Genomic DNA, 26557 nt, shown 5'->3' with positions numbered 1-26557 from the left:
GCTCCGAACCCACATGCCAACAGCACCCAATGTCCCAGAGAGGCAAGCCATCCAGGAGGAGGAGGTGAGCATCCGGAGATGGAGAGAGGAAAGAAGACACACACACACACACACACACACACACACAGACTCCACTTCTCTGAGGTACCTGGAGTCATCAGAATCACAGAGACAGAATAGTGGTCGCCAGGGGAAACTTTTTTTTTTATAATTATTTTTTAGTTGGGTTGGACTTTTATTTATTTATATGTGGTGCTGAGAATGAAACCCAGTGCCTCACACATGCCAGGCAAATGCTCCACCACTGAGCCACAACCCTAGGCCCCAGGGGAAACATTTTTTAGGGGTGCAGTTTTAGTTTTATAAGATCAAAAGAGTTCATGAATACTTAGTATCACTGAAGTGTACAATGAAAAATGGTTAAGATGGCTTTATGCTAAGTGTATTTTAACACAATAAAAAATTGGAAAAAATATTAAGAAAACCTCCCCAAAACGTTGGGTGAGCCTAGTGACTGGCAGAACCACATCCATTGGGGGTGCCAGGCCTTCAGGGGTTCACTGAGCCTCTGCCCTAATGGGGCAAATGAATCTCAAGAGTAGTTTCAATTTGTAGTTTTCTAATTACCAGAGATGTTGACCATTTATTCATGTATTTATTGACCATTCGTATTTATTCTTTTAAGATGTGTTTGTTTAGTACCTTTGCCCATTTATTGATTGGGTTTGTTTGTTTGTTTTTTTTTAGTGTTAAGTTTTTTTGAGTTCTTTGTATAACTTGGAAATGAATGCCCTGAGTTGCAGGTGGCAAAGATTTTCTCTCATTCTGTAGACTCTCTCTTAACATTCTTTTGTGTGTGTGTGTGTACCAGGGATTGAACCCAGGGGATTAAACTGCTGAGACACACCTCCAGCCCTTTTAAAATATTTTATTTAGAGACAGGGTGTCGCTGAATTTCTTAGGGCCTCACTAAGTTGTTGAGGCTGGCTTTGTACTGGTGATCCTCTTGCCTCAGCCTCCCCAGTTGCTGGGATCACAGGCATGCAACACCAAGCCCAGCTCCTCATATTCTTGATTATTTCCTTTGCTGTGAAGAAGCTTTTTAGTTTGATGTCATCCCATTTATTGATTTTTGATTTTACTTCTTACGCTTTAGGAGTCTTGTTAAGAAAGTCAGTTTCTAAGCCCATATGTTGTAATATTGGGCCTAGATGTTCTCCCAGTATGTGCAAGGTTTCTGGTCTAATTCCTAGGTCTTTGATCCCCTTTGAGTTGATTAAAGATGAGAGATAGGGGTTAAATATTATTCTACTACACATGGATTTCCAGTTTTCCCAGCACCATTTGTTGAAGAGGCTATCTTTTCTTATTTCATCTCACTCTAGTTAGAATGGCAATTATCAAGAATACAAGTAACAATGCATGTTGGCAAGGATGTGTGGTGGGGGAAATACACTCATGCATTGCTGGTGGGACTGCAAACTGGTGCAAACACTCTGGAAAGAATTATGGAAATACCTTGCGAAACTAGGAATGGAACCACTATTTGACCCAGCTATCCCACTCCTTGGTATATATCCAAAGGATTTAAAATCAGCATATAATATGTGACACAGCCACATCAATGTTTATAGCAGCTCCATTTACAATAGCTAAGTTATGGAGCCAACCTAGGTGCTCGTCAACTGATGAATGGATAAAGAAAACGTGTCTCTCTCTCTCTCTCTCTCTCTCTCTCTCTCTCTCACACACACACACACACACACAAACACAAAATGGAATATTAGTCAGCCATAAAAAATGACTTTATAATATTTGCCAGTAAATGGATGGATCTGGAGATGATCAGGCTAAGTGAAACAAGCTAATCCTCAAAAGCAAAAGGTTGGATATTTTCAGTGATATGTGGAAGCTAACCCATAATAAGGGTGGGGAGGGCCAGAATAGAAGTTCAGTAGATTAGACAAAGGGAAATAAAAGGAAGGAAAGGGGAATAGGAAAAGGAAAGACAGCAGAATGAACCTGACATAATTTTTCTATGAACATATATGAATACACCACAGTGAATTTCACCATTGTGTACATCAACAAGAAAGTGGTCCTAATTAGAAGAAGCTATATTCCATGCTCGAACAATTATATCAAAATGAATTCCACTGTCATGCATAACTTAAAAGACACTCAAATCAATGTGCCTTCAACATATTAATTATATTTTCCCATCTTTTGATATTGTCAAATCATCTCAAAAGGAATAATGTCAATTATTAAACAAAATGGATTCCAGAGAGGGGAAGGGATCTCCTTGAGATCATTTATCATATAAGTGCAAGATTCAGAACTATTCTCAGGACTCCTGACCCCAGCTCTGGCCGTCAAGCCTGTCTCATTAGGGGCAGGGGGAATTGAACTCTTTGGGGCTAATAATTACCCATAGGCCTGTGTTGCACCTGTGTGTGTGTGTGTGTGCAAAAGTCTGTGCAAAAGTTTGTAAGACAGAGAAGCCAAGCTAAGGAGAGAAGGAAACCAGGAACCACTCTCTCACAGACAGAAGGCAAATCTGCAGTCCTCCTGCTCCAGAGAGCCCATCACCTGGGAGGGCTGTGGCTGCAGCTGAGTGGCCACGGGGACAGGCAGGGCCCAATTTCACCTCTGACAGGTTCTGAGCTATTTTCTCGTTTAGTAAAATGAGGGCAGTTGCACCTGCCCCATGGATTTGTGAGAAGGACTGAGTGCATGGTGCGTGGCAGGGCTGGGCCAAGATAAGCTTGATCCTCCCTCCTCTGGATTCATCCCTCCACTCTTGGGTACCTACAGAGCTGCACCCATGTCTGAGTCCCTCCGGGCAGGACCATGGAACACTTTGCCAACAAGCAGTGGCTGGAGTGAAGGGGTGGCTGGGCTACTCTGGGCTGTTTGGAGAGCACAGTGGAGGGCTCAATGGCAGTGCCACATGGGTCCCAGAGCTGGTGCTGGGCAAAGCCAGCCCAGAGCGGGAGAGGCAGCAGCTCCACATGGGTCTGAACTCCCCTCATCTGAGTGTCGTGCTCCTGAACCTACAAACGTCTGGATCCCACCAGTGTGTTGAGGAGCTGGGGAAGGGGCGAGGCTGGCAGCTGGAGCAGGACCAGGCACTATCACGCATCCAGCCCTCGGCAAACCCCAACTTGTTCTCCCTCTCCAGGAGAGAACGCAGCAGAACGCTGTCCTCTGCTTAGGGGAATCAAGCATGCAAAACCTGTGATTTGGGAAATACTCTTTCTGAGCATAAGACTCTGGAGGAAGAGGGGCTCCAGATCCTGCCTAGTCTCCAAATCCAGCTTCTGGGAGGAAAGGCCAGGTCAAGCAGCACCACAGGCTGCAGGAGGACCTCTGGGCAAAGGTTGATAGCTTTGAGGACCACAAGTAACAGTGACTCAAATGTGGGTGAAATGATACTCTCCATCTAAACCCTAGTCTGCTCTTGGGAGGCCATATCTAATCCCATAATAGGAAGCCTCAAATACAAAGCATGAGGGTCTAGAATCAGAGAAGCAAAGGACAGGAATCTGCACAGCTCCCCAGTTCCTGGCTGAGGAGCCCCCTCTGCACCTCATGCTAACTCTTTGGATTCAAGCAAAAGCAGAGGTGCTCTCAGGATGAATAGGAGAGGGATGCCAAGCAGGTTGGCGAGAATGACAAGGCCCAGGAGACTTTCCTCCCGTCCTGATTAAGGGAGTCAACACTAAGAGCAACTTTGGAGCAGTCACTCCATGATGCATTTGTGCAGCTCTTGGGAACTGCCCAGAAGTGGCTGCGGGCCTGGGGGTGGAGTGGGGAGGGGTGTCTGATCCCTCAGGCTTCCGCAGATGGGGTCTCATCAGACTTACAAAGCCTGCTACTTCTCAGGAGCAGCAGCTGCCAGGCCATCCCAGCCCTGCCCCCATCATGCTGGCCTGGCCTGAGGGAGATTAGGATTTTGCTCAAAGCATTGCTTTCTGCCATTTTCAGAAGGCTAAAAATGCCAAGCTACTTGACTCCTGCTTCCAGGAAAGTTCAGGTGTGTTGGCTCAGGACAATAAGCCATTGTTGGCCTGAGGTTCGATCCCCAGATGGGGCCCCCAACTCTGCCACTCAGATAGAGGCTGAGAATACAGCCCTGATCAAAATAAAGAGGGAAGGCAGAGGGGGTCCCATTCAGCCTTGCCCACCCAGCCCCATGGGTGGCTGTCTCCACTAGCCCAGTGTGTGAACTGCTCCAGGGTTCTGTCCCAGAAAGGCACCAGGTGATGCCAAGACACCCACGCACCCCGATCGCACCCCCCACCCACCATGTGGCGGAGGTTGAGACTATACTTTCTAAGGCTTTAAATGCAAATCCCTAATGAGACCTTATTAACTACTTAGCTAATAAGCACTTTGTATCACTGAGCTTCTGAGCAATCCTGACTTAGGAAGCAATTACCAAAGCATGCAGGGGGCTGGGAGGTTGCTGGGGGTGTCACCAAAATGTGCCTTTGCAATCACAGTCTGCTCAGTTGTTCTACCAGCACACTGTCCAGATCACTGCCAAGGGGATCCAGAGTGAAGGCCACACCCAGCCCTTCCTTTTATCGAGGGCCAAATGGCTTCTTTCTCCCAGTGGCATCCACACACATGCACTCTGAGAGGGACATTATAAAAAGACTGGAGAGGAACGCATCCTTAGGGAAACTGGCATTGGGTCTCCCATTTGTCCTTCCCACCCTGCTGCAACCCATTCCAGAATCACCAAGATGTCGCCTAGGAGTGGTCACAAGGAAACCAGTTGTTAGAGAACTTGTCTCAAGGGATGACAGGGGATCTAGAAGCCCAACCCAAGACTACTGTGAAGGTGGACTTTGCCCCAAGGACCGAGGGCTGTCTTCTTCCTGGATGTCTTTCTTGGTTCCATGGGGGTGGGGATACAGCTCTCTGGCTTCTGCTAGCTCAATGCTCCTCAAACTATTTGTACATGCTCACCAGTTGTTTTTTTTTTTAAATCTCTGATTCATTGTGGTTAGATCCTTCTGGTTAACATAAAAATAAATTACTAAAAGTATGATCATACATTTGCATATGTGGCAAGGTCAAGTTGCTCTATGAGTCTCTAATGGTTACTCTTACTTGATGGACTCCCTGGATCACAGACCAGTCTCTGCCTACGGACCACACTTTGAGTGGTCCTGCTCTAGTCGGCTGGGGAATTGCCAGGTTGTCTGTTTTCCGAGACATAAAGAAATGCTTAACTTGCAGAGAAACTTCTAGAGAACTCATCCTGGTGTTGACCTCAGAGTAAGAGTCACATGTTCTCAGCAAGGAGATTACCACATTGAGTGGGGAGCCACATATGTTCCCATGGAGGGCTGGTCAGGGTGAACTTAAATTTGCCTGGGAACAATTTCTAAATGTGAAATTGGGCAATCTGATGATTTAGCTAAAAAATGACCTTCTTCCAATCACTAGTTTTTTTTTGTTGTTGTTGTTTTGTTTTTTAAGAATTAGCAATTTTAAAGTCTCATGGGACTGCTTTTGCAATTTATGAGGATTTGAATATTTTTTTTGTCACTTTTTTCCCCTTTTCAATTCAATTTATTTTTCAGCTGATTAATCAGAACAATCTAGACTGATCAGGCATTTCATGCAGGCCCTCGTCTCACATTATATTAGGTTAGACTCACATATGCCATTTCCCTTCTGCAAGCCCAAACTTCCTCATATGTAAAATGGGGAGAGCACCACCAACCCCACAGGGTGGCAAAAGAGTCTGTGCTTCGCATGCTGCTGGGTGCCAGAGGCCCTTGGTGGCTCAAAGGGAGTCCAAAGCACCGCGATTGTGCAGCTTTGCATTTCTATGACCTGGGACTCCTTTCTTTTCCCTAAAAGATTCTCCTCTGCACAAACAAGAATGATGTGCCTAGCCAGGTTGAGCAAGCTGCCTTCCTTTTGAGCCAACCTGGATTAATTCATGGTGACATAACCGTGTCACATGTGCCAATGCCAGAGGCTGCAGAAGAAGGCTGGACGTCCACCTTGAGGCAATCCTGTGACCCCAGTTCAGAGCCCGCCAGTCCCTGCCTGGATGTGGGACACTTCTCACACTGTCCCAGAAGGCCCTTCTCTCCCCCAGTCTGTACTTCCTGATGTTGGCAGCGCTGCCTTGTTCATTTCTACACTCCTGGCACAGGGGAGCTACTCGGTAAGAGGGAGGAAGCAGGCTCCTGGGTCCTTTGTGTCCAAATAATGGCAACTTCCCTCCTTAGGCCAGGAACTCAGCCAAGAATACCAGGTGTCCAGGCTGCCTCCCCACAGAGTTGACTCCCTGTGGCTGTGTGGGTGTTGTGCGCACCAGGCAAGCCCACCCGGGTCAGGCAGGGATGGGGGTAGAGCTGTCAGGGCCCAGGAGCTGAGAACTTGTGGGAAGGAGAGGATTCCACAAGTAGGGCCAGAAGAGGGCTCCTGGGCCACTGGGCAAGGACATCCTCACTGAGGAGTCATTGGAAGAGAAAACATCTGAGGACAGGCTGCTGGACCTGATTCCTCTGCTATCCGACCAAGGGCAGGGGAGAGCAAGAAACCAAAACTGTTTTGTTTTTTTTAAGGGGTTTAGAAATTACAGCCTTTGGGGCCATGATCTCCCAGGGGGAGCCCACCTCTGCCACTTTCATCCCTGGTGCCAGGCACAGTGCTGCTGGTCATATGCATTGAGCTCTCCCAGCCTTTGATGGGGAGGCAGCTGAGGCTCAGGGAGGCTAAATTACCTAAGGTGGCACTGCTCTTAAGTGGCTGGCACGGAAATGAAAACCAGAAGGTAAGTTCTCTTCCTTTAGAAAGGAGGAATTGACATGCAGTTTAGATAAATGAGCTTTCTTCTAGAAGTTTCTTCTAGAAGAGAACATTTACTTCTGGCATTTTACATGTCAGGTCACTGAAGTATTCCAAAAATCACCCTCTGGAGTAACTGTTGATGTCTCCACTTTATGGGTTTGGGAACTAAGGCTCAGAGAGGAACACTGCCTCGTCCAAAGTCACACAGTGAGTAACTGGTACTTTAAGCTCAAGCTGATTCTAAACTCATATATGTCCCTCCTGGACACATACCAGGTACTCAGCAAATTCAAATTCATCCCCCAGGCTGGGATGCACACTACAGATCTCCAAAAGTTGCCTAGCTCTGTGCCCAGGATAGAGAGACAGTGAGGTTGAAGGCAGCTTTGATTTATCCCTGCATCCGATGCAATAATGTCAGACTGCCCAGCCAAAACTGGCTCAGCAATTCCATTTCCCTCTAGTATGCAAATCTCTAGAGTAAACTTGCAAATCCAGTTGAAAAACAAACATCCTTAAGGTAGAGAAAGCTCTTTCTGCAATGCTCATTGATCTCCTGACATAAGAGGACTGAACCACAGTTTCTAGCTCATTGAAGGGGTCCCCTGCTTAGCTGTGCAAATGCTTGGCTACTATCTTATTTTTGCAAGAGCTCAGCAGCCTTGGGCAAATGGCAGCAGCATGCAGCAGGTTAAGTCAGCACAGTCTCTTCTCTAAGAAAGAAATGAATGGTTGGTAGAGAGCGGAGACCACTAGAGGAAGCTGGTTTGATGGATGGGTGAGAAAAATGATGCTGGGGACATAAGACTGGACATGGCCCATAGCCCAAGGCTTTGAAAGTCAGGTTCTGGAAAAGGTCTGGGTCCTATATGAGAGGACCTCAGGACTCTCTGTGGCTGTTTGGGTCAGAAAACCAAAAGGACCACTCTGAGTTTTAAAGCAGAGCATCAGCTGGGAGTGCAAGTGCAGTCTGCAGGCAGACCCTGGCTGGCTCTCCTGGAGCTGGTGGCTCAAGTTCACATCCCTGGGGAACACCTGTTCCTCATGGTGGGTTTGGCCAAGTCTGCGCCCACTAATCCCAAGGAGGGATTAGTCCTGGATCCTCAGAGCTGGGGTGTGGGCTCCGAGGCAGGAACACAACATACTGCCTGCCAGGAGGTTGCCAAGGACTAAGCATCAGCTTCAAGAGCATTTTTCTTCTTTGGGCTTTCCGGAATGGAGGCAGCCTGGGGTTACTGGGCAATCACAGCAGCCCCTGGTCTCTTTGGAAGAAGCATGAAGACTCCAGGCCCTCTCCTGGGGAGAGATGCCCTGAGCTCCATCAAGATGAAATAAAGACGTTTGTCACCAAGTCATTGTCTACTTTAAGGGGCAGCCGGTTCTCTCTTCAGAGGGGGTTGGATTCTGCCACACTCAGCATGTGCAAAGCCCGGTGTTGAATCAATGGTGAAGGAGGGTTGGGAGAGGCAGAAAATAAAGTGTGGACATGGTGGTGGGGGTGCTGGCAAGACCCTTCCCGAGACTGCTTGCCACTAAAGCTTCCTACTCCATCCCTGGCTGCCTACCATGGACCTGCAGTGAGACCTGCAGGGACCGTGAGTGTGGGCACTTGGAGAAACTAAGGCACGGAGAGATTCTGTGACTTCCCCCCCTCCCCCGCTAGAGGAGCCCCTTCTAAGAGTCCCTGATCACTCCCTGCCACACATGAAAGGTACATCAGCTTCTAATTAATAAGGTGGGAGCTGTTAAAATAGCCTAATTATACCATCATCTGATGGCCAAGGTTGGGTTGGGAGATAGGATAAGAAAAAAGAGGGGATAATTACTACAACCCGGGAGACATAAGAACAAAGCTGCAGAGATGGGGGCCAGAGGACCTGGGGTTGGCCGCCCTAAAGGGAGTCTCACTGGTACCCTCCCTGCCCCAGGGTAGAGGGCTTCATATGGACACAGTATGGGGCTGGTCCCTCTAACAAGGCCTCCATTCACACTTGGCCCTGTGGTTCAGAGGGATTGCAGGACTGGGTCCTGGTATCATCCCTGAACCTTTGTTATCTTCTCCTGTTCAGTCGTCACAGGCACAGGAAGACCCCTGCTGCCCACCCCATTTCAAAGTGGACCTTTCCCCCAGAGCTCCGGGCCCCTGCTACTGGCTCTCACATCACCATAGAAAGTCTTGTCTTATCTTCTGACATATTATTATAGAATTTGCTTTTATGTCATATTATTTTTGATTGTTTACTTCCCCCTACTAGAATGAAAGCCTCATCAGGGCAGGAATTTACTCTGATTCATTAGTACCTCTCCCAAGAGCCCCAAGTCCCCAACACTATGTTGCCATTTGATAAATGGTTGTTGAATGGATAAACGTCCACTTATTGGCTTAAGGAGTGACACTGGTTTAGAGCTGTCTCCAGAGCTCCCTGTGGGAGACCTTGGCAGGGCTTGACCAGGATGTATTGGGAGAAAAGCTTATTCACAGTGAGTATCTGCTGCTCCTCTCGTTCCTAGCAGGCTGCCTCCTGCCACCACTTAGAGAAGCCAGTGCCACTGGGAACCAAGGCAGGAGCTTGAGAAGAAAGGGGACTGCTCTTGCCCAGATCTGCCATCAGCTGTGAAAGACCAAGCCAGGCCTTCCTGGGGTGGGGGGAGAAAGGCAGGGGTGAGAGTGGCCCTAGACAGGCTCTACTCAGAAGGGCCCAGGTAGCCAGAGGGACGGAGCCAGGGAGAAGTAAGGTGTGGGCTGGCTGAGCAGCTGGGAGAACAAGCCACGCCCCAGCGTGTGGCCAGGTGTCCTCACCTGTCCTATATGGTCAAGGGTGCCAATGACCTCTCCTATATTAGGAAGTATTCTCTAGGTCACACTCCTCTCCCTAGCTGGACAAAAAAGCTGTCCTGAAACCTTGCTGGTGATAACAGCAAGGTTATATGTCTCCATCCATATAGCTCACCATCATGACAGTCAGGACCACTCTTATATTGAGGAAAAATGGAGGGAGACTTAGAGCCACACAGCTGACCCGGGGCTACCCTGGAACAGGCTGCTGGGCATCTTGACCATGGCTACTAAGACGTGAAGTGTTTGTGTTTCTTCTCCATGTCACCTCCTACTGTTCTCCTCGGGGGGAGAGGGTGCTTCACACTCACACTGGGGACCTTTCAGCTAGTCTAGCAAGTCACACTCTTTCCCCTTTCTTGGGGATCCTACCTTCTCTCCACAGAGGGGGGTCACTGGGGTGGAACCCCCAGCTACACATGAAGAAGTGGCCTCTCATTCTTCCTTTATGCAACAGCGCAAATTGGCTTGTGCCTGACAGAACAGAAGTAAACCAGCAGTACCCCGGACAAGGGGACATTCTGCGCTGCACATTGAGCCTCTGTGGGAACTGGACAGCTTGGGTGTGTTCAGGGGAGCACAGACCAGCTGAGGACACATCATCCCAGAGGTGAAATAGTGTCTCAGACCCAAATGTGATCGTTGCTCACAGATAATGGGTTCCATTGCATACTTAACCAAAGTCAGCTCCGTGCCTCCTGCCTTCCTCCAAGCCCACCTGTGCGTGACTACCTAAACAGAGCAGGTCCTTCCCTGGCTGACTGTAACCCAGGGGGGGAAATGAGATTCCTTAACATAGAGCATGCTCATCTTCCCCTTTGCTCCCCACAGCCCCCAAAATACTTTCAGTCCCAAATTCAGGCCACATCAAACATTCTGTCGTTCCACTTCTTGCCAGTCCTGCCTGCCCACCTTTGCACAGGCTCACTCCGCTCTAGAATACCCTAGCCCTACACTTTTCTATAGCAAAATCCTCCTGTGTGACCTTTAGCACCCAGTTTCCATAGTATGTTCTCTGTGAATCTTTCCAAGGCTTCTCTCTGTTTCCACAATCTTGCCCTTTATACCTCTTACAGAATTAATAGTAAAAGGTTTACCACTAGGAACTGTCATTTTGTTAGTTTAAACCAACCAAATATTAGCAATTGTATGTAGTGAAATGTGACTTCTGGGCTAGGGATGCAGCTCAGTGGTAGAACCCTTACCCAGCAGGCACAAGGCCCTGGGTTCAATCCCCAGCACTGCAAAAGCAGAAATAAGGGAAAAGGAAAGTAATGACTGATTTCTATGATAATGTGCTATTTTCATCCAAACTAGTCAGGGAACTAGACCTCCCCCTTTTTTGTTTTCTTAGCATCTGACATAGTGCTTGGCATCTCATGGGTCCCTGGCTAAGTCCTGGAAGAGCGAGCCCTGTTTGGCAGGTGCTCTGCACACTGACTGTACTCAGTGTTGCATGCTCTAACACAAAACCAAAACCTAATCCAGGACTCTAGCAAAACAGCCTACAAGTTTTCACGGCAGCCAAGCCAAGCTCCAGATGTTTGTCTGTGCCGGCCAAGCAGAGCATGAGAGCATGCAAGGGGGTGGGCAGCACATGGTTCAGGACAACTACCTTTCTGGCAGGAGAAGTAGAGTCAACAGTCGGTGGAGAGGAAGCAGCAGTTGGATCAGGAGACGGAAGGCAAGAGGGAGAAGACGGAGGATGAGTATGAGACAGGCCTTTAGAGAGCAGTTTGTTCTGCACAGAACAGAGATAGAGGAAACTAGGATTATCCAGGGGCGTGCACAGCCCTGCAGGCCTTGACCAGACAGCCCTATCTGTGCCTCGTGTGGGGGAGATGTTGGGCCTGTCTCTCGAGTCTCTCAAGACTAAACAGAAACCTGTCTTTGGAGCCAAGCAGGATTATGTGGCTCCTGGTTTACACTGCATTCGGCTGCAACTACTCCAGCTCGTTTTTCACATTAAAATAGCTCAAGCAGATCCGTTTGGTGCCTGCCTACATCTGCTCCAGAGGCCAGCTAATTCTGGTGTAAAGGAGCAGCTGCTGCAAGCTTAGGAGGGGAAACCCTGGCCCTCTCTGGGACAGATGATCACAGCGGGACCTCTGCAGCTGTGGGCAGACAACTGTGCTGGCCTCCCGGCAGCCACGGGGAACCCTAAAAATGAACTACATGTGAAGTATCTATCCCAAGTAGCAGAGGTGAGGAGACTGAGTGAAAGTGGCAGAGGAGAAACGTTCTACAGACAGGCTGATTGTCACCCATGTATCCACCACGGGCCTCATTACCCGCTCTTCCAGCTCCCTTCTTTTCCAAATAAGTAACTGGCTTGGAGGGGGCTGTGTAATCCTATGTAATGCAGGGATTTCCATTCTAGCTTGATGTTGCCCTTTGCAAAGGAGACCCCAGGTTATGGCATGTCTGTGGCCTTATCATTCAGTGCCTCCCTGATCAGGGCCCTCAAACAGAAGGAGCACCTGGTTTGCTTCCACCTTAAAGGCCACTGTGAGTCTTGCAACTGAACAGCATTCCCTTTTTGCAGTGGCCCTTAGGAAACCCACAGCCCATTTCAAAACTCTCTAGGGTGTATCAGCTTGTGTTCCTGCTTGGTAACATTTTCCTTGGACTTGGGCTTACTTTCCTGCCTTGACTTTCTCCTTGTCATGATGTACTGACTTATTTTGAATCTTTGCATTTGGGTCTTTTTTAGATGCCAGCTCAGACTCTTTAGTAGCTTGAAAAATGAATAGTCACTGTGCTACCAGAAAGAGAAAGGAGGATATCAAGCTCCAGAGTCTGGTTCATGGTCGCCTGGCTGGATGTCCAGCACCTGGGTTCCTGGGGGCTCTGCAAGCCCTGGGTTTACCTGTGAGGAATCCTCGTGTCCAAACATGGAGGCGAGGTGAGCGGCCTTCTCCTTAATGTTCTTTTTGTGAAACTCTCTGTTGGCCAAGTTCTGAGCCCTCTTCTGCAGTCAAGGTGGGAAAGGAGAGAGAAAAGAGAGAGTGACCGAGACTTTGAGGGTGGCCTCTTGGGGAGAGGTGAGGGAGGCTCTCCACACTAGGCAGGACAGGAGACAGGGAGTGATCAGGCCAGGGCGGAGGGAGGACAGGAAGTCAACAGACAGGGAGGGACATAGGCAGAAAGGAGTGATCTTTCACCTGGAGAATCTTTTCTTCCACTTGTTGTAGCCGCCGTAGCACCCCGGAAAGGGCCAGCGCTCCCTGGCAGGTAGGAGGCAGGGTGCCGAGATTTTCTGGCCCGCCCAGCTCCAGGTCAGACTTGGCCCTGGCCCTCCATGGCCTGCTAGGATACTCCCCACCAGCAGGCACTTGCTTGAGCTCTCTGAGCACCTGCCCCATCAAAAGTACAGAGAAGAACTGGGAGAGAGGGAAGATGAAATTCCCTTCCCTCCTGTGACCTTTCTACAGACCCTGGTGCAAGGAACCCCATGAGCACCAGGGACAGGACACACCAGGCACACCCTAAGAAAGATTCCCAACTGGTCTTGGGGTGGCTCAGCTGCCACCTGCATCAGAATTACCTGATGCCCTCATGAATAAAACACATCCTGGACCTCACCCTAGACCCCGGAGCCAAACCTGGTTCTTAGCCCTAGCTGTACACTGAAATCATCTAGAGTACTTTAAAAAAATACTCAAATCTGGGGTAGGTTGGTTACTCCAGGAGGGGCATGGTCCACACCAAGACCAAGAGGCTGATTGCCTCTGATGCTAATTACCCAGTGCCCAGAGATGCCGAGTGATTGTTCTGAGTGAGCGTTGGTATTTTTTAAAAATAAAAGCTCCCCAGGTGGATCTTATGGCACAGATGTAAAATTGTAGAGTCAGATTCACACTTGCTCCACTCCAAATCTACCACCAGAAGCAACATAAAATGCCTAATGCTGACCAGATGTCTTTGGAATCTGTGGTTACTCATAGTGGTTCTGTTCCATCACTAACAGAGGTCCTGCGTGGAGAAGGGCCTCACCACGCTCCAGCCTCATGCCTTCAATGGGTGCAGCCGCATGGCCACCCAAGCCCATTCCAACCATGACTCATTGATGTGGAAATCGCCTGTTCGCTGGGTCAGGCTGAGCAGACAGCTCAGTGCCACTGGGCATCCATAAAATGCTCACATGGTGCTGGTTCGTTTTCCTTTAAGCAGCAACACCAAGAGTTGGTCAGTCAATACCCTTGACTGACCGAGGAATCAACGACATCTATTTCAAGTGCTGCATTCATAGTTAATCTTATAGATAAGGGTGGTCACCTCAAGCTGTGTCAGCTTGGCCAGAGAATCTATGATCAGCCCTTGTGGGGGATGGAGGGAGCCACTGATCCCACCCCCAAAGTCTCCCTTGGCTTCAGCAAAATAGCATCTGCAGGAAGGAGCCCTACCTGCCTTTTCAGAGGAGGTGATGGGCTGCGAGGGGGCTCCTCTGGCTTGGGGCAGCGGGAGTTTACAGGCGGGTCGGAGGAAGAGCATGGGACAGGCTTACCTAGCCCTGAAACACGGCGTTCCTGGGAGGAATAAGGTGAGTCCGAAAAAACAGCCACAGGAGACATGGAGGAAAAGGTGAATCAGAATGAGACACTTGGAGGGAGAAGAGAAGGTGAGCAGGCAGGTGCAGTTTGCAAGGGCAGAGAGACAACTAGCCAGGCTCCTACAAGCCAGGCCTGGCTGGGAAACTGGAGGCCTGGCTCTCTGTCCACAGGAACACGGAGCCTAGAGTCCCCTCCTCTTGGACAATGTGTGAATCCCACAGGCCTTGCTTCTGGCTCAGACACTGGGCTCTGGTCCTGCACTGCCAGAGGCAGAGCCCACATCAGGCCAAAGTCAGTCCAGGAGTCCTGGAGATGGGAAAGCTTCCCGCCCTTTCTGGGATAGGGACACTCCAGTCCTTCTGGAGGAATCAAGCATTCATCAACACCTGGGGATTCTAGGAGGCCAAGCCCCCAGCAGGGGCGATCAAGAGCAGTTGTAGAGAATTAGAGGTCTCAGAGAAATGCCCCCTTATAATAATGTCTGTTCTTGGGAGGGTTGGTTAGTCTAGGAGTGGCATGGTCCACACCAAGGCCAAGAGGCTGATTGCCTCTAATTCTAATTAGCCAAGAGTCTGTCCTCCCAAAAGGAGCCTCATTCTGTCATGGCACAAGTATTCTCCATAGACAACTGGAGCTCCTTCCCCAAAGGTTTTGAAATGTGACAACATCCCTAGTCAAAACTGGTGGTGGGGGCGGGGGTGGGTGGTGGACTGAACTATGAGCAAAGACCTGGAGCTAGAGTCACAAGGAGGCCTGCAGTCCGACCCACAGCTTTCAACCTGCTCTCGTCGCAGACTAATCCTGGACAGATGCAGTGGCCCTGCATGGCTGGCTGGGAGAGGGAACACTTTGAGGCTGGCTCAGATCCCTGCAAGTGTCTGAGTCAGCTTCCTTTGGTTTGGACGAACTGTCTCACCATGGACTTAGACAGCGCTCTCCCACACACCAGCATCTCCAAAGCTCCCTCAAGCTGTACCATCTCAAAACTGGCTGCAAATCAAGTCATGGTTTTAAAGCGACACCAAATTAGGGAATGGATTTCTTTAATGCAAAACGGGTATCGGCAAACTATGGCCCACAGGCTAAATCTGGCTGGTTGTCTGTTTTTGTAAATAAAGTTTTATTGAAACATGGTCATGCTCATTTGTTTAGGCATCCTGTGTAGTGGTTTCATGCTGCAATGGCAGAGCTGCATCACTACAATGGGATAGCATGATCTTCAAAGTGGAGAACAGTTGGCCTCATGGAAAAGTCTGTGGCCTGTTGACCGGGCAGCTCATGATTCCTTTGCACCAGGCCAGGCTGGCATAGCTCAGTCCATCCCTAGCCTGAACACTGCGGCTGGCTTCCCAGCAGGTTAATGGTTACCAGGAAGGCAGGTCTAGTGACATGACTCACCTGCTTCAGGACCGAGGGGTTCCGAGTACTCTCCTCAAACTTGGCCAGCAGCTGATTTGCCATGGACTTGACTTTGTTCTGATTTCCACCTTCCTTAGTGCTGCTGCACTCTTGATTGGAGCCCAATCTACGGCTGGAGAAGGTTGATGGCTGTAAAAGTCAAAAGAGCATATTGGAGGTTGGATCCTGGAACCTTGGTATCTGTGCCTGGGGACTCAGGACAGGCCACTGGTTTCCCAAAGCAGAGCCTGCTTCATGGGTGAGGAAGCAAGGCAGAGGCAGTTGGCAAACCTCAGAGACAACTCTCATGGGAATTTCCTCTGAATGAACACATCTTTATTAAGAAGAAAGGGGCAGCCATGCTTGGAGTTAGAAAGTTAGGGTTTGAATTCTGACTTTCCCATCCCATGACCTTGGCAATCTACTTAACTTCTCTGAAGTTTCCTCATCTATAAAATGGGAGGGATAACTCAATTCAAGCAGTTACTGCAAAAATCAGTTATAACAAAGAAGTATCACATAAGATATTTTTCAAAAATACACTATGTGGCTGAGAAGAGGTGAAGAGTAGTGGGGATGAAGGAAGCAAGAGGGGGTGTCAGTCTGGCTAAGCACAGCTTCTTTCTCCTCTCTTTTCTGTACCTGCTTCCCCACTTCAACCAGGACTGCTCAGTGTTTGCAGTCTTTAAAAAACCTTTAATTTAGAAATGATTTTAGGTTTACATAAAAGTTGCACAGACCACACAGCTTGATCCTCGGTACCCATCACCCAGCTGCCTTTAAAGCAACATCTGGAACAATCACACTACTGTTATCAAAACTAAGAAATTAACATGGGCATGATACTGTTAATGAAACCGTAGGCGTTATTTGGATCGCATCAGTTTTTCCATTAATGTCTGTTTTTCTGTTCCAGGCTTCAGTCCAGGATCCCACGCTGCATGTGGTCATCACGTCTCCTTAGCTGTGATAATTTCTCCATCTTTCCTGATCATTCATGGCCTTCATACTTTTGAAGAGTATTGGGCAGCTATTTATAGAAAGCCCCTCAATCGAGTTGGTCTGATGTTTTCTGGTGGTTAGACTGGGGCTATGGGTTTAGGGGAAGGATGCCTCTGTGGCATCCACAGAGCTGTCCTTATCCTATCCTTTTGGAGTGTATGACTCACAAATGATGATGTAGCCCTCAACTGCTTAGTTAAGCTCTTTTGTAACATAGAGTTCCATGTAAGGTCATCTCTTACCAATAAAAATTGGAAAATTACCAGCTGCCCCCCCTTCCTGAAGGATCCCCTCCCACACACCCAGGAAACATAAATGCACTGCCATGCCAGCGGGCAGTGGGTGAGCTTTCTCAAGGAGACAATGGGTCTTCCCCACAGCAGTAGCATTCTCATGAAAAATGAAGATGTGTTCATTTAGAAGAAATTCATAGGAAGAAGTAAGCTAGGCTCAATTGCTTTTTAGAAGGATCCCTAGGAAGGACAGCCTCATGGGAAACCATGTGGGCACGCCCCACTTCAAATTGTGAAATGTGACCCTGCACATCAGTATAAGCGGGAGCAGGGAAGAAGAGTGTTTACTGGGAAATCACTATTTGTAGAAGATCAAAGTCAGACAACACAGTGGACACAGGCCAGCACTTTCAGACATCAATATTCAAGACCCAAGATGGACCTTCAAAAGCAGATATGATTCCAGGTCTGGGTTGTGCCCCAGAGCCTGCCTTTCTAACCCAAGAGATGCTGCTGCTGCTGCTGCTGGATCTTGGGACCACACTTTGAGTAGGAAGAATTTAGAGAGAATTATTGATTTGATAAAACTGACTTTAAACAAAACAGCTGCCTCTGAAAACAGACCAGAGCCGTCTCAGAGGGACAGATGCAAAGCAGATTTCTTCCCACTCCAGAAATTTTGCTGCCAGTAGCAGAAGCAGTGTAAACAGCCCCTCAAGAGGTCAAGAGTGAAAGGCAGGAAAAGACTCCTGAAGACAAAGTGAACCTGGGAGGCTTCTGGGGAGCAGGAAAGGGCCAGCAGCACGGGCAGGAAGGTGGAGAGCCACCTGCGACCTGGGAGGAGTGCACTTTAGCCCCGTGAACAGCTCAGCTCCTCCTCCTGGTTACCTCCCTACAGGTTGGCTTCTCAGTCACACTGCAGCTGAGAGTGGGAAGCCACAGCCGGGAGAAGCCCTGGAAAGGCTTCAGACAGAGGTGATTTGAACATCTGTGGACAGATCTTTCAGATGGGAACTGAACTCCAGGCTTTTTTGTGTGTGTGAGAAAATGAGGGGAGTAGCAGGCAGCTGCACTTCCCAGAGGTGAGCCTCCTGGCTCTATTCGTTATACAGAGCTCACTGTCCTGAGATGGGGCAAGTCACAGACAAGAACAACAATGTCCTAAAAAATACAGCAACAAAAACTCTTCAACCATATAAAAAGTCTCTCTAAGTCCTATAAATCAGGAATCAATGTATTATTCAAATTATCCCCCGTGCCTCTAGCCATGGCTTTGACTTTGGCCAGTAAGTAGGCTTGCTAATGGTGGCACCCTACATTTTGCTGACATTTGCATGCTTGCTTTCCTGGAATAAGAATGACCTTCTAAAAAATGAAGTCTTATAGCTCAGCTCTCTTTAAGTTGCTGCCTGAGGAGCAGGAACTGGTACTCTTCCCACTGACCCATTTTTCAGAAGCAGGTGAGAAATTAAGAGATTGTCTTTTTAAAATGGCCTGCAATTTTCCCTTTCACCAGAAGGTGGCACTAGTGGCCTCCAGGACTTTTGTATGTAAGATTAAAAGTGCAGAAAACAAAAGAAGACAAAGACTGAGAGCTAAATTAAGCCAGCTGGTGCCTCCTCCCTACTTATTCATAGTGATTGAATATTGGTTAACATATAGGTATATACATGTTCATATCTATCTATACCTCTTATTAGTCTTTAAAAATACTGCAAAGCTTCATACATTTCAGATGTATCATCACATTTTACAGTCAGGACCCACACCCTGGGAAGTTATGTTTCTCAAGGTTATGTAGCCAGTAAGGGCAAATCGAGGAGCAGAACCCCAGCTGTTATTCCATCAAGCCACGCCTGGAACCCAGTGGTTCATGACAAAGAAAAAATGCCAGGGCTGCTGTCACAGTGGGTCAGGCCTGAGCCACTGGTTATCAGGAAACAGGCCTTTGTTTAAACTAACCCTGCACACACAAACCTCTTCCAGGTTATTGAAGCCTCTCCGCCTCCGCTTGTTCATGTCATTCTCTTCGGTTTGGCCATCTACCTGCAAAGTCCAAGAAAGCACAGTGAGCTCAGGGCTGTCAAGGGTTTGGGTTCCATTAATATCCTTGAGGCCATGTGCTGGCCTTGAACTAAAAGCACACATGAAAGCATCCCTGCCTGACAGCAGACACAGCAATAAGTGACCTTGATCCATGACAAATGCTGTCACAGAGGTATGTTCGGGCATGATGGAGGGAGCATTACCCATCCCCACTCCCACCTAAGGAAGCAGGTTTGCTCAGAAGGGCTGGGAATTACCTTCTAAAGGCTCATGATGAAACATCCTCAGGCAAACAGAATCCTTGTGACAGATAGCACAGGGACTGTTCCTACTGCAACGTGACCTTGGGGTCACAGCCCTTGGGCCTCAGTGTGCTGCCTTATGGAGACAGCCTAGGGTAATTTTCTGCTCCTTAGGAGCTTCTCCTACAAGAAGGCGACACTGGTTTGCCTTGTTGGGATTATTCTCAGGACTCAAATGAACTGTCCATGGATTTGGTAGCAAATTAAGCCTGCAATTCAGTCTCTAACATGATATTTTTAAATTTCAAATAAGCATTAGATACAGCCTGAGGATTAGAGTGGCTATGTAGCCCTGTTTTCCTGGGACAGTTGTAATTTGCTTCCCCTCTTCAGCATAATTGTTAATAGAGCCTCTTCACTCTCACAAGAATCCCTGGATTGCAAGATACAGTGCATGGTTGCCCAACTGAGAACCCCTCGCAACTGCTGCCTGAATCTAAACCTTTAAATCTGCAAAACTGTGTTTACTGACCCTGCAAGGCCACCCAAAGGCACAGCACTATCAGCTGTCTGCTGAGGGAATGAGGAGGATCACACAGGGCGAGGGCCAGCTGGGTGGAGAGGTTGAGGGCAGCACCTCCTCTGCATCTGGCTGGGAAGCCCATCTTCCACATGGGGCCTCCCGGATCTGGACCCCTCCACCCTGACTCTCCAGTCTCTGGAGCCATCTCTCAGTGGCTACCTCCCTCAGGACCACACAGCCATGCCCCAGTGACTGACTGTCCCTTTCTGCAGAAAGTCCCCTACACTTTTGCAGAATCCTTCATTGTAGGCCCAGATCACATCCTAGTCTTCCCACCATGACAGATGTAGGAGGAAGGGCTGGCTGTAGGCCACCTGCTCACCTCGAATCCAGGTACATGCCCAGCCAGCCCTAAAAGAGTAATAACTAGCACCCAGGCACTATGTACCCACTGGCTTCCAACAAACATTCCCCTCTGGCCCTCCCCTCCCCTTGTTTACATCATTTTTTTTTTCTTTTAGAAAGAAAAGATCAACCACAGTTTAGTAGTTGATATTAGTTCAAAAATTTGACCCAGGCAGCATAAAATAACAGATCAAAGAGCTCTGCCTTCCCTTCAACATTTTGCTCAGCTTCTCATAAATCATTATTCTGTGAATGGAAATAATTTCAACCCAAACCTTTGGGTGAACACCAAGAGAAACAGATGACCTTATTTGCAACAGTGTTGGGTCTTAGAGGCACTGGCTGGCTGGGTCTCCAGCTCCATAGCCTGCAAAAGTCACTCTGGCCTGACATTGGAGTCCCTGAAAGTACAGAACGTTCTCCAACAAGAACCCTTTATAATCTTGAGAATTTCTGCCCCCCCCCCCTAAATGAAAAGCTGGCTTCCTTTATACTCAACAGCCCAGGGTGGGATTGTTCCATCTACCAGAACCTTGTGCAGATCTGATCCAACTTTGTTATCTACAGGCTCACCAAAGGCATTCCTGGAAGAGAATGCCCAGCCAGCAGCTCCAGAAAGACCCTAAATTCTTCTGGGGTTGGGGGGAAGTGGAGAGCAGCAGCCTCTACTTCTTTAGACCTATCCATCCTGATCTTGGGACAATAAAATGAGTTTACATGGAAAGCTTAGCAACACACATGCCCAAAGTGTGCCTAGTTCCATAATGGATTTATCATTGAAGTATGGATTTTCAACTAAGGCCTAAGTTAAAACATATAAAAGTTAAGAAAATAAAACCCAGAGATTTATCTAATTTTGTTCTTACCTATCTAATTTGGAAAGTCACATTCTACAAAGTACTGGAAGTACCAGGAGGAAGTGAACACTTATCATGCCAGCCAGAGAGTGTGAGAATAAACTAACAGCCTACTTTCTTTTCTTATTAATTTGTCCAGAACTCTCACTCTAAGAACATTTTCTTATCATGGTTTCCCAAGGATTCAAAAGAGTCTATATGCCAAAAGGCATTTATTAAACTAATTGCTTTCCCTCTTTAAAAAAAAAATTAAAGGCATATATTTGCCAATCTGATCATTTGTTTGATTAGCATGAGATAGCCATGTTCTCATACTGCCTGTGTGAATGTGATTTTAGCTTAAAGCAAGCAAACTATATATTTAGTTAGCTAGTGTAGGCTAAACATGGAGAAAGTTAGATCTGGATCAAAGGAACAGAGATTGGCCATTGCAGACTATGGCCTGGTGGAGTCGGACAACAGTTATGATGCTTACAAAGGTGGGCAGTAGTACTAGCAAGAGAGCTCTTTTGAGTTTTGGAACTAATTGCTTCCTGGCTGCGTGATCTTAGAAAAATCACCTAACTATAAGAACTATAAGAAGGAATCTTATAGTATCTAGCACATAAACTATTATGAGGATGAATGAGTCACAGATGTAAAATAATTCTTAAACTATACAGCTTTGGATGTAGCTCAGTGATAGAGCTCCTGCCTAGCATGTGTGAGGACCTGGGTTCTATCCCCAGTATTTCAAAACAGAACACTGGTCTTAGACTGGTGTTAGTGCAGTTTAGTTTTAGTAAAAGGATTTTCAACATCTGAATTCTAGTTCTGGCCTTGACATTTACAATCTATATGATTTATTAAAATTTATTCTCCCCCAAGTCCAAGTTTCCCCACCTACAAAATTGGGATGAGAATATAATCCCAGCTTTCCTTGAAAACTCACACGAGGGGCAAAGAAAATACATATGAAAATGCTTGTCTGCTATCAAGGGTTGCAGTACAGAACCAAGGGTTCAATCCAAACAGTTTTGTTCATCTTTTCAGAAAATAAGCATCTTTATTTAATCAGGATCCTTAAAGGAGGGGAAATGTCATCGACGGAGCCTCTTCCCTAGGCTGGACCTGCGCACGCACTTGCTCACAGCATCTTTGCAACAATGCTATGATGTCTCTATTATTACCTCACTCTGCAGATGCACATGGGAGCTTGTTGAGAGGTTGGAATACTGGCTGAGTCCTCAGAATGTCTAAATATGTGTTTGCCTGCCTGGCTTCAAATTGCATTCTCAATCTGTAAATTAGCTCAGAACCCCAGGCTGCCAGTGTGCAGAGGAAAGCAGCCTGGACACTGGTGTCCTGACATGCACAAGCTTTCAAATGTTGGAAACAAGAAGGACTAGAAACCTAGTAGGGGTTCTGGCTGCTGGGTGGGTGGGTGGGTGGACTTTGTGGGAGAATTGGGGGAAGGGGATTGATGACATTTCAAGTCCCACTAGAAGGTACTCCCTAGGGCAGGATCCTAGCTTGTCTTGTTCACTGCTCTATCTCTAGGGCAGAGAAGAGAATTCAGGTGCTCTGAGATGTTAATGGGTGGACAGATGGATGAAGAGAAGAGGTACATTCTTAAATAACATCTGTGGTTCTTTGGAAAGTGCCAGTGCAGGAGGGTCAAGAAGAGGAGGGCTGGGAAGGGCAACAGGATCACGCAGACCAGATGTGGATATATGAGAGAATCGTGCTGCATGAACTTCTCTGTACACGGGGCCAGTGCTGGAGAAAGAAGACCTGACTGAGCAGAATAAGCCCCCAGGGCTATATGCCTGGCTTCTGGGATGGGCCAACTTTTTATGTTGTCCTCCAAAGAGTGGGTTCAAAATGGTACAAGACCTAGGTACCCTGCATAGGCATTTAATATACTACATACTGACTGTAGTGGCCATAAATACATGCATCAGCCATGTGTAATTAGGTCTGAGAGCGTACCAAGTAGACAGCATGAGTGTGTGCGTATGTACATGATATTTGACCACGGGAAGGACAGAGGCCAAGGATGTATATCCAGGTGTTACCTACACACATGGTGACTATAGCCCTGAAGACCTCAGAATTGGTCCATGCTAAGTAGCCTTGGAATGCTGACCAGGATCACAGGCAGCTTTACAGAAGCAGACCAAAAGCTTTTAAAGAGAAAAAGAAACTCCCCAAGATCCTCTCCTTTTCCCAGCTGCAGCCAGCCAATCTTCAGAACCAGTCAACCCCATGGGTACCACTTGCCCTGGGATGGAGAAGTTACTCCCCTAAATGTAACAAGATCCTTAATGGAGAAAATCTCTTACCTTATGAAGTTGGTAAGTCTTGCTGGGATTTGGATGTTATCAGGAAGATAAGATTAGGGAAGAAAGAAGAATTTAATATCAACTGTGAAAATCAGGAGGGAGAGAGAGTCTTAAGACTGGCTCAGCAGGCAACAGTGAATCCTCTTCAGAATAAGACGCCACATGGTAAATAGATGTGTACACGCTGCTTAATTCCCATGTCAGGGTGTTCCTCTGCAGGGTGGTGAGAAGGACAGGGAGGGTGGCTAAACAAAGATGTACTTTTATGTACTATGGTGGGGGTGGAGGGGACTAATGGCACGGAATCACGCAGACGTGACCTATTCTACATTTCTATTCCACTAAGGCATGTGCTCTGCATGTCTAACTACACCAACAGCTTGGAGCACCGACTCACAGACACAGATGCACGTGTGGATTTCAGAGTGTGCACGTGTGCTGACATAGCTCTGCCTGTTCAGGATCATTCTGGGGTAGACTCAGCATCTTGAGGCAAATGTTAAGGCCAAAGATCACTGTAAATAGGTTCCCCTACCAGTAACGTATCCAGATACACGAAGATGACACCTGGTAGGACAGGGAGAAGGTACTTCTTCAGTGTGTGGGAAACATGTTAGGGTGTTTCAGTGGTGACCCAGGCACAGTGTGACCTGGGAGACTTGCCCATCCACCTAGTCACCTAGTAGCAGTCCACTGATCTGAGAGGGAACAGATAAAGCCCAGGCCAGCACTTACTTCAATAGCCAAATTTCTCAAACTATCCAAAAAGTGAAGCAAGTTTCAGACATTAAATGTGGCCGTGGGATCAGACATGTGGGGCTTGACCCTTCTCCAGCTGGGCAGCCAAAGGACACACCCTGCAGGTGGACACAGTCCACAATGAGCCGGGGCTGGGCTGGGCTGGGCAGAGGCCCCAGCTTCCCCAGGGATTCCGAGCAGAGTCAGAAGGAGGTGGAATGAGGCTCCAACAGCCATCCAGGGCTTGGCTGGTCGCCTTGTGACCACCCCCAACCCCCTGAGCCAGCGCCAGGCCGGCTGTTCAATTGTGTCACTCTGCAAACAAAGGTGTGGTGACTGAAAGGTTTGAGAGTTCTCAGGAAGATCACCCTGGCTTGCTGGGAAAGTCCTTGGGCTTCCAAGGAAAATGGGCTGAGCAGATTTTCAGAGCGGGGCACTGTGCTGGCTCAGTGGGACACACGGGGGTGGGGGTGGCAGCACAGCCCTCACAGAGAGCTGTGAGTCAGGGCAGTCCAAGCAGTGGGCAGAGAGCAGCTGGTGCAGCTCATCATTTCCCCCCAGAATCCTCAATGCCTCAATCCTCCCTTCAGCAGCCCTGGCCTCGCTGGCCCGTCCTTCCCCAGAGCCAGGGAAGGGCAGAGGCATGAAGCCTCCTGCTCCTCAGGTCATCCAAAACAGTTGCTGCAGCATTCCATGGAGCAGGAGATGGGCCTCAGTGGGAAAGTGACCACTACTCACATAACAGAGAAAGAAAGGCTGGGCTGCCTCACTGTACCCTGGGCACGGGCTGGCAGGAGGAGGCAGGATGGACCTGGAGAGCAGGGAGACATGTGGAGGCCTGCAGCCTGCTGGAGAGATGGTGAGCTCTGGGCTGGGAGCTTTCAACCACCCTGCCCCCAGCACCCCTGCAACAGCCAGGGGCCTCCCTCTGGCCCATTCCCCATGGCTCATCTCCCCTCCTCTTTCCACAGCCATCCCATAAACTCCACAATCCAGTCCTAGTCCTCTGACATGTGCCTTCTGCCCCAACACGTCCAGATTCTGTGGCCTGCCCTCTGTCCTCACATTGCCTGGCTTCTCTGTCCCGACACTGTCTTCTGGGGCCTCTTTTGTAGAAACACTCTCCTCCCTGGGCTTCCTGACCCCTTTCCCAGTCCCTTAAATACTCTTGCTCCCGGAGGTTCTGACCTTGGTCTTGGACTTCTTCTGAACTCCCCAGCTGGACTCTAAGGTCAAGCGTCACATCACTTCTGCATGTCCTACCACTGGATACATGATAAATGTCTCTTAATGAATGAGCTAATGAGTGGCAAAGGACATGTGGCACAGGGGCAAAGCAATGAAGTACAGCTAAGCAGTGTGTGACCTTGGTCAGGGCATTGGACCTCCCGAGGTCCTTATTTGTATCTGTAAAATGAGCACATGAAGCAAGAAAACTTATATTCTGTCTCCCATGGAGATGCTGTCATTCAATTAACATGGCAACTGCCCATTAGGCCTGTGGTTCCCAGACTGTGTACCAAGGCACCTGTGACACCACAGTGAACTCACAGAGGAGCCATAGGATATTTTAAATTTTCTAGAGAAACACGATGATACCTGTCAGACCTCTTGTAAAATACTCTGATTTACCTGGACTCACCATATAAGCAGAACCATTAGAATTTCTTTTGAAAGATTAAAAACTACCCAGGGTGGTCGGCATCTACTAGAGTTGAATATTTGTTGAATGGATGAACAAAATAAAATGAATGGAAACGTCGTGTACCTGTAGCATCCCTGCCACACTTCTACCATCAGGTCCCTGATGGACAAAGTGAGAAATCACCTCACCCCCACCCCTAGAAGATGCCCGAGTCATTAATCTGGTTTACTTTAAAAAATATTCACCAAAGCCTGGCAGAGCAGTGCACACCTGTTATCCCAGGAACTGAGGCAGGCGGCTCACAAGTTCCAAGCCAGCCTGGGCAATTTAGGGAGACCTTGTCTCAAACTAAGAAAAAGGCTAGGGGTGTAGCTCAGTGGTAGAGCACCCCTGGGTTCCATGCCACCACTGTCCAAAGCAAACAACAAAACTCTTCACCAACATGTCCTCTCTGCTCCCCACCAACCCATTCCTGTAACTACTAAGTCCATGAAACGGATTGGCAGAGAGAACTTCCAGAAACACTCACTTATCCAACTGAGTTTTATGCACATCTTCTGTGAGTGCTTGATCTGCACAATTTGTTAGCACAAATAGACCAAGGGCTTGAAATTCTCCATCCTCTTAACCTCACCCATGTGCAATGAGAAATAAGATAAAAACCAGGCCAGAACTTACCCGTGGAGTCCTCTTCCTTGGAAACGTGAGGTTGAGATAGTTATTCGAAATGGAGCATTTGGTCAAGCTGAGGTCTGTATTTTCTCCATAGTTTTTGCGCCAAGATTCTGTTGGGAAATACAAGCAAAACTGAGATTTGGAGCCTGGGCCCAGGAGGTATTATAACCAGGGGGTGTGGTCATATCAAGGTCCTTTTAAAAGAGTTACCTTACCCTGGACTAAAGTCTGAGAAGGGGGTGGTTCCTACGGTGA

At 48.2% G+C, this 26557-nt stretch overlaps 1 protein-coding gene and 1 long non-coding RNA gene across 19 annotated transcripts in view; one reads left to right on the top strand and one right to left on the bottom strand.

Moving 5' to 3' along the window:
* The window catches only part of Mical2 (microtubule associated monooxygenase, calponin and LIM domain containing 2), a 215805-nt gene that overhangs the window by 76248 nt on the left and 113000 nt on the right, over positions 1-26557 (bottom strand). For 7 of the 18 annotated variants that reach the window (XM_048788346.1, XM_048788349.1, XM_048788352.1 and 4 more), the window contains 7 exons: positions 26306-26412; positions 18810-18893; positions 15613-15762; positions 14068-14190; positions 12826-13017; positions 12531-12632; positions 11277-11402 (listed from right to left, as the gene is read on the bottom strand). In XM_048788346.1, the coding sequence (XP_048644303.1) occupies positions 11277-11402; positions 12531-12632; positions 12826-13017; positions 14068-14190; positions 15613-15762; positions 18810-18893; positions 26306-26412 (884 nt within the window). The remainder of the gene's footprint in view (positions 1-11276; positions 11403-12530; positions 12633-12825; positions 13018-14067; positions 14191-15612; positions 15763-18809; positions 18894-26305; positions 26413-26557) is intronic. The other 11 variants (XM_048788351.1, XM_048788360.1, XM_048788362.1 and 8 more) reach the window with 6 other exon arrangements.
* LOC125612064 lies at positions 252-22584 on the top strand. Its single transcript, XR_007342326.1, has 3 exons — positions 252-376; positions 7670-7681; positions 22572-22584. It is a non-coding gene; the product is annotated as an uncharacterized LOC125612064 (long non-coding RNA).

Source organism: Marmota marmota, unplaced genomic scaffold (genome assembly GCF_001458135.2).
Source record: "Marmota marmota marmota unplaced genomic scaffold, marMar, whole genome shotgun sequence".
Lineage (NCBI taxonomy): Eukaryota > Metazoa > Chordata > Mammalia > Rodentia > Sciuridae > Marmota > Marmota marmota.
The sequence above is the reverse complement of the archived record's forward strand: the minus strand, read 5'-3'. Positions and strand labels throughout refer to the sequence as shown.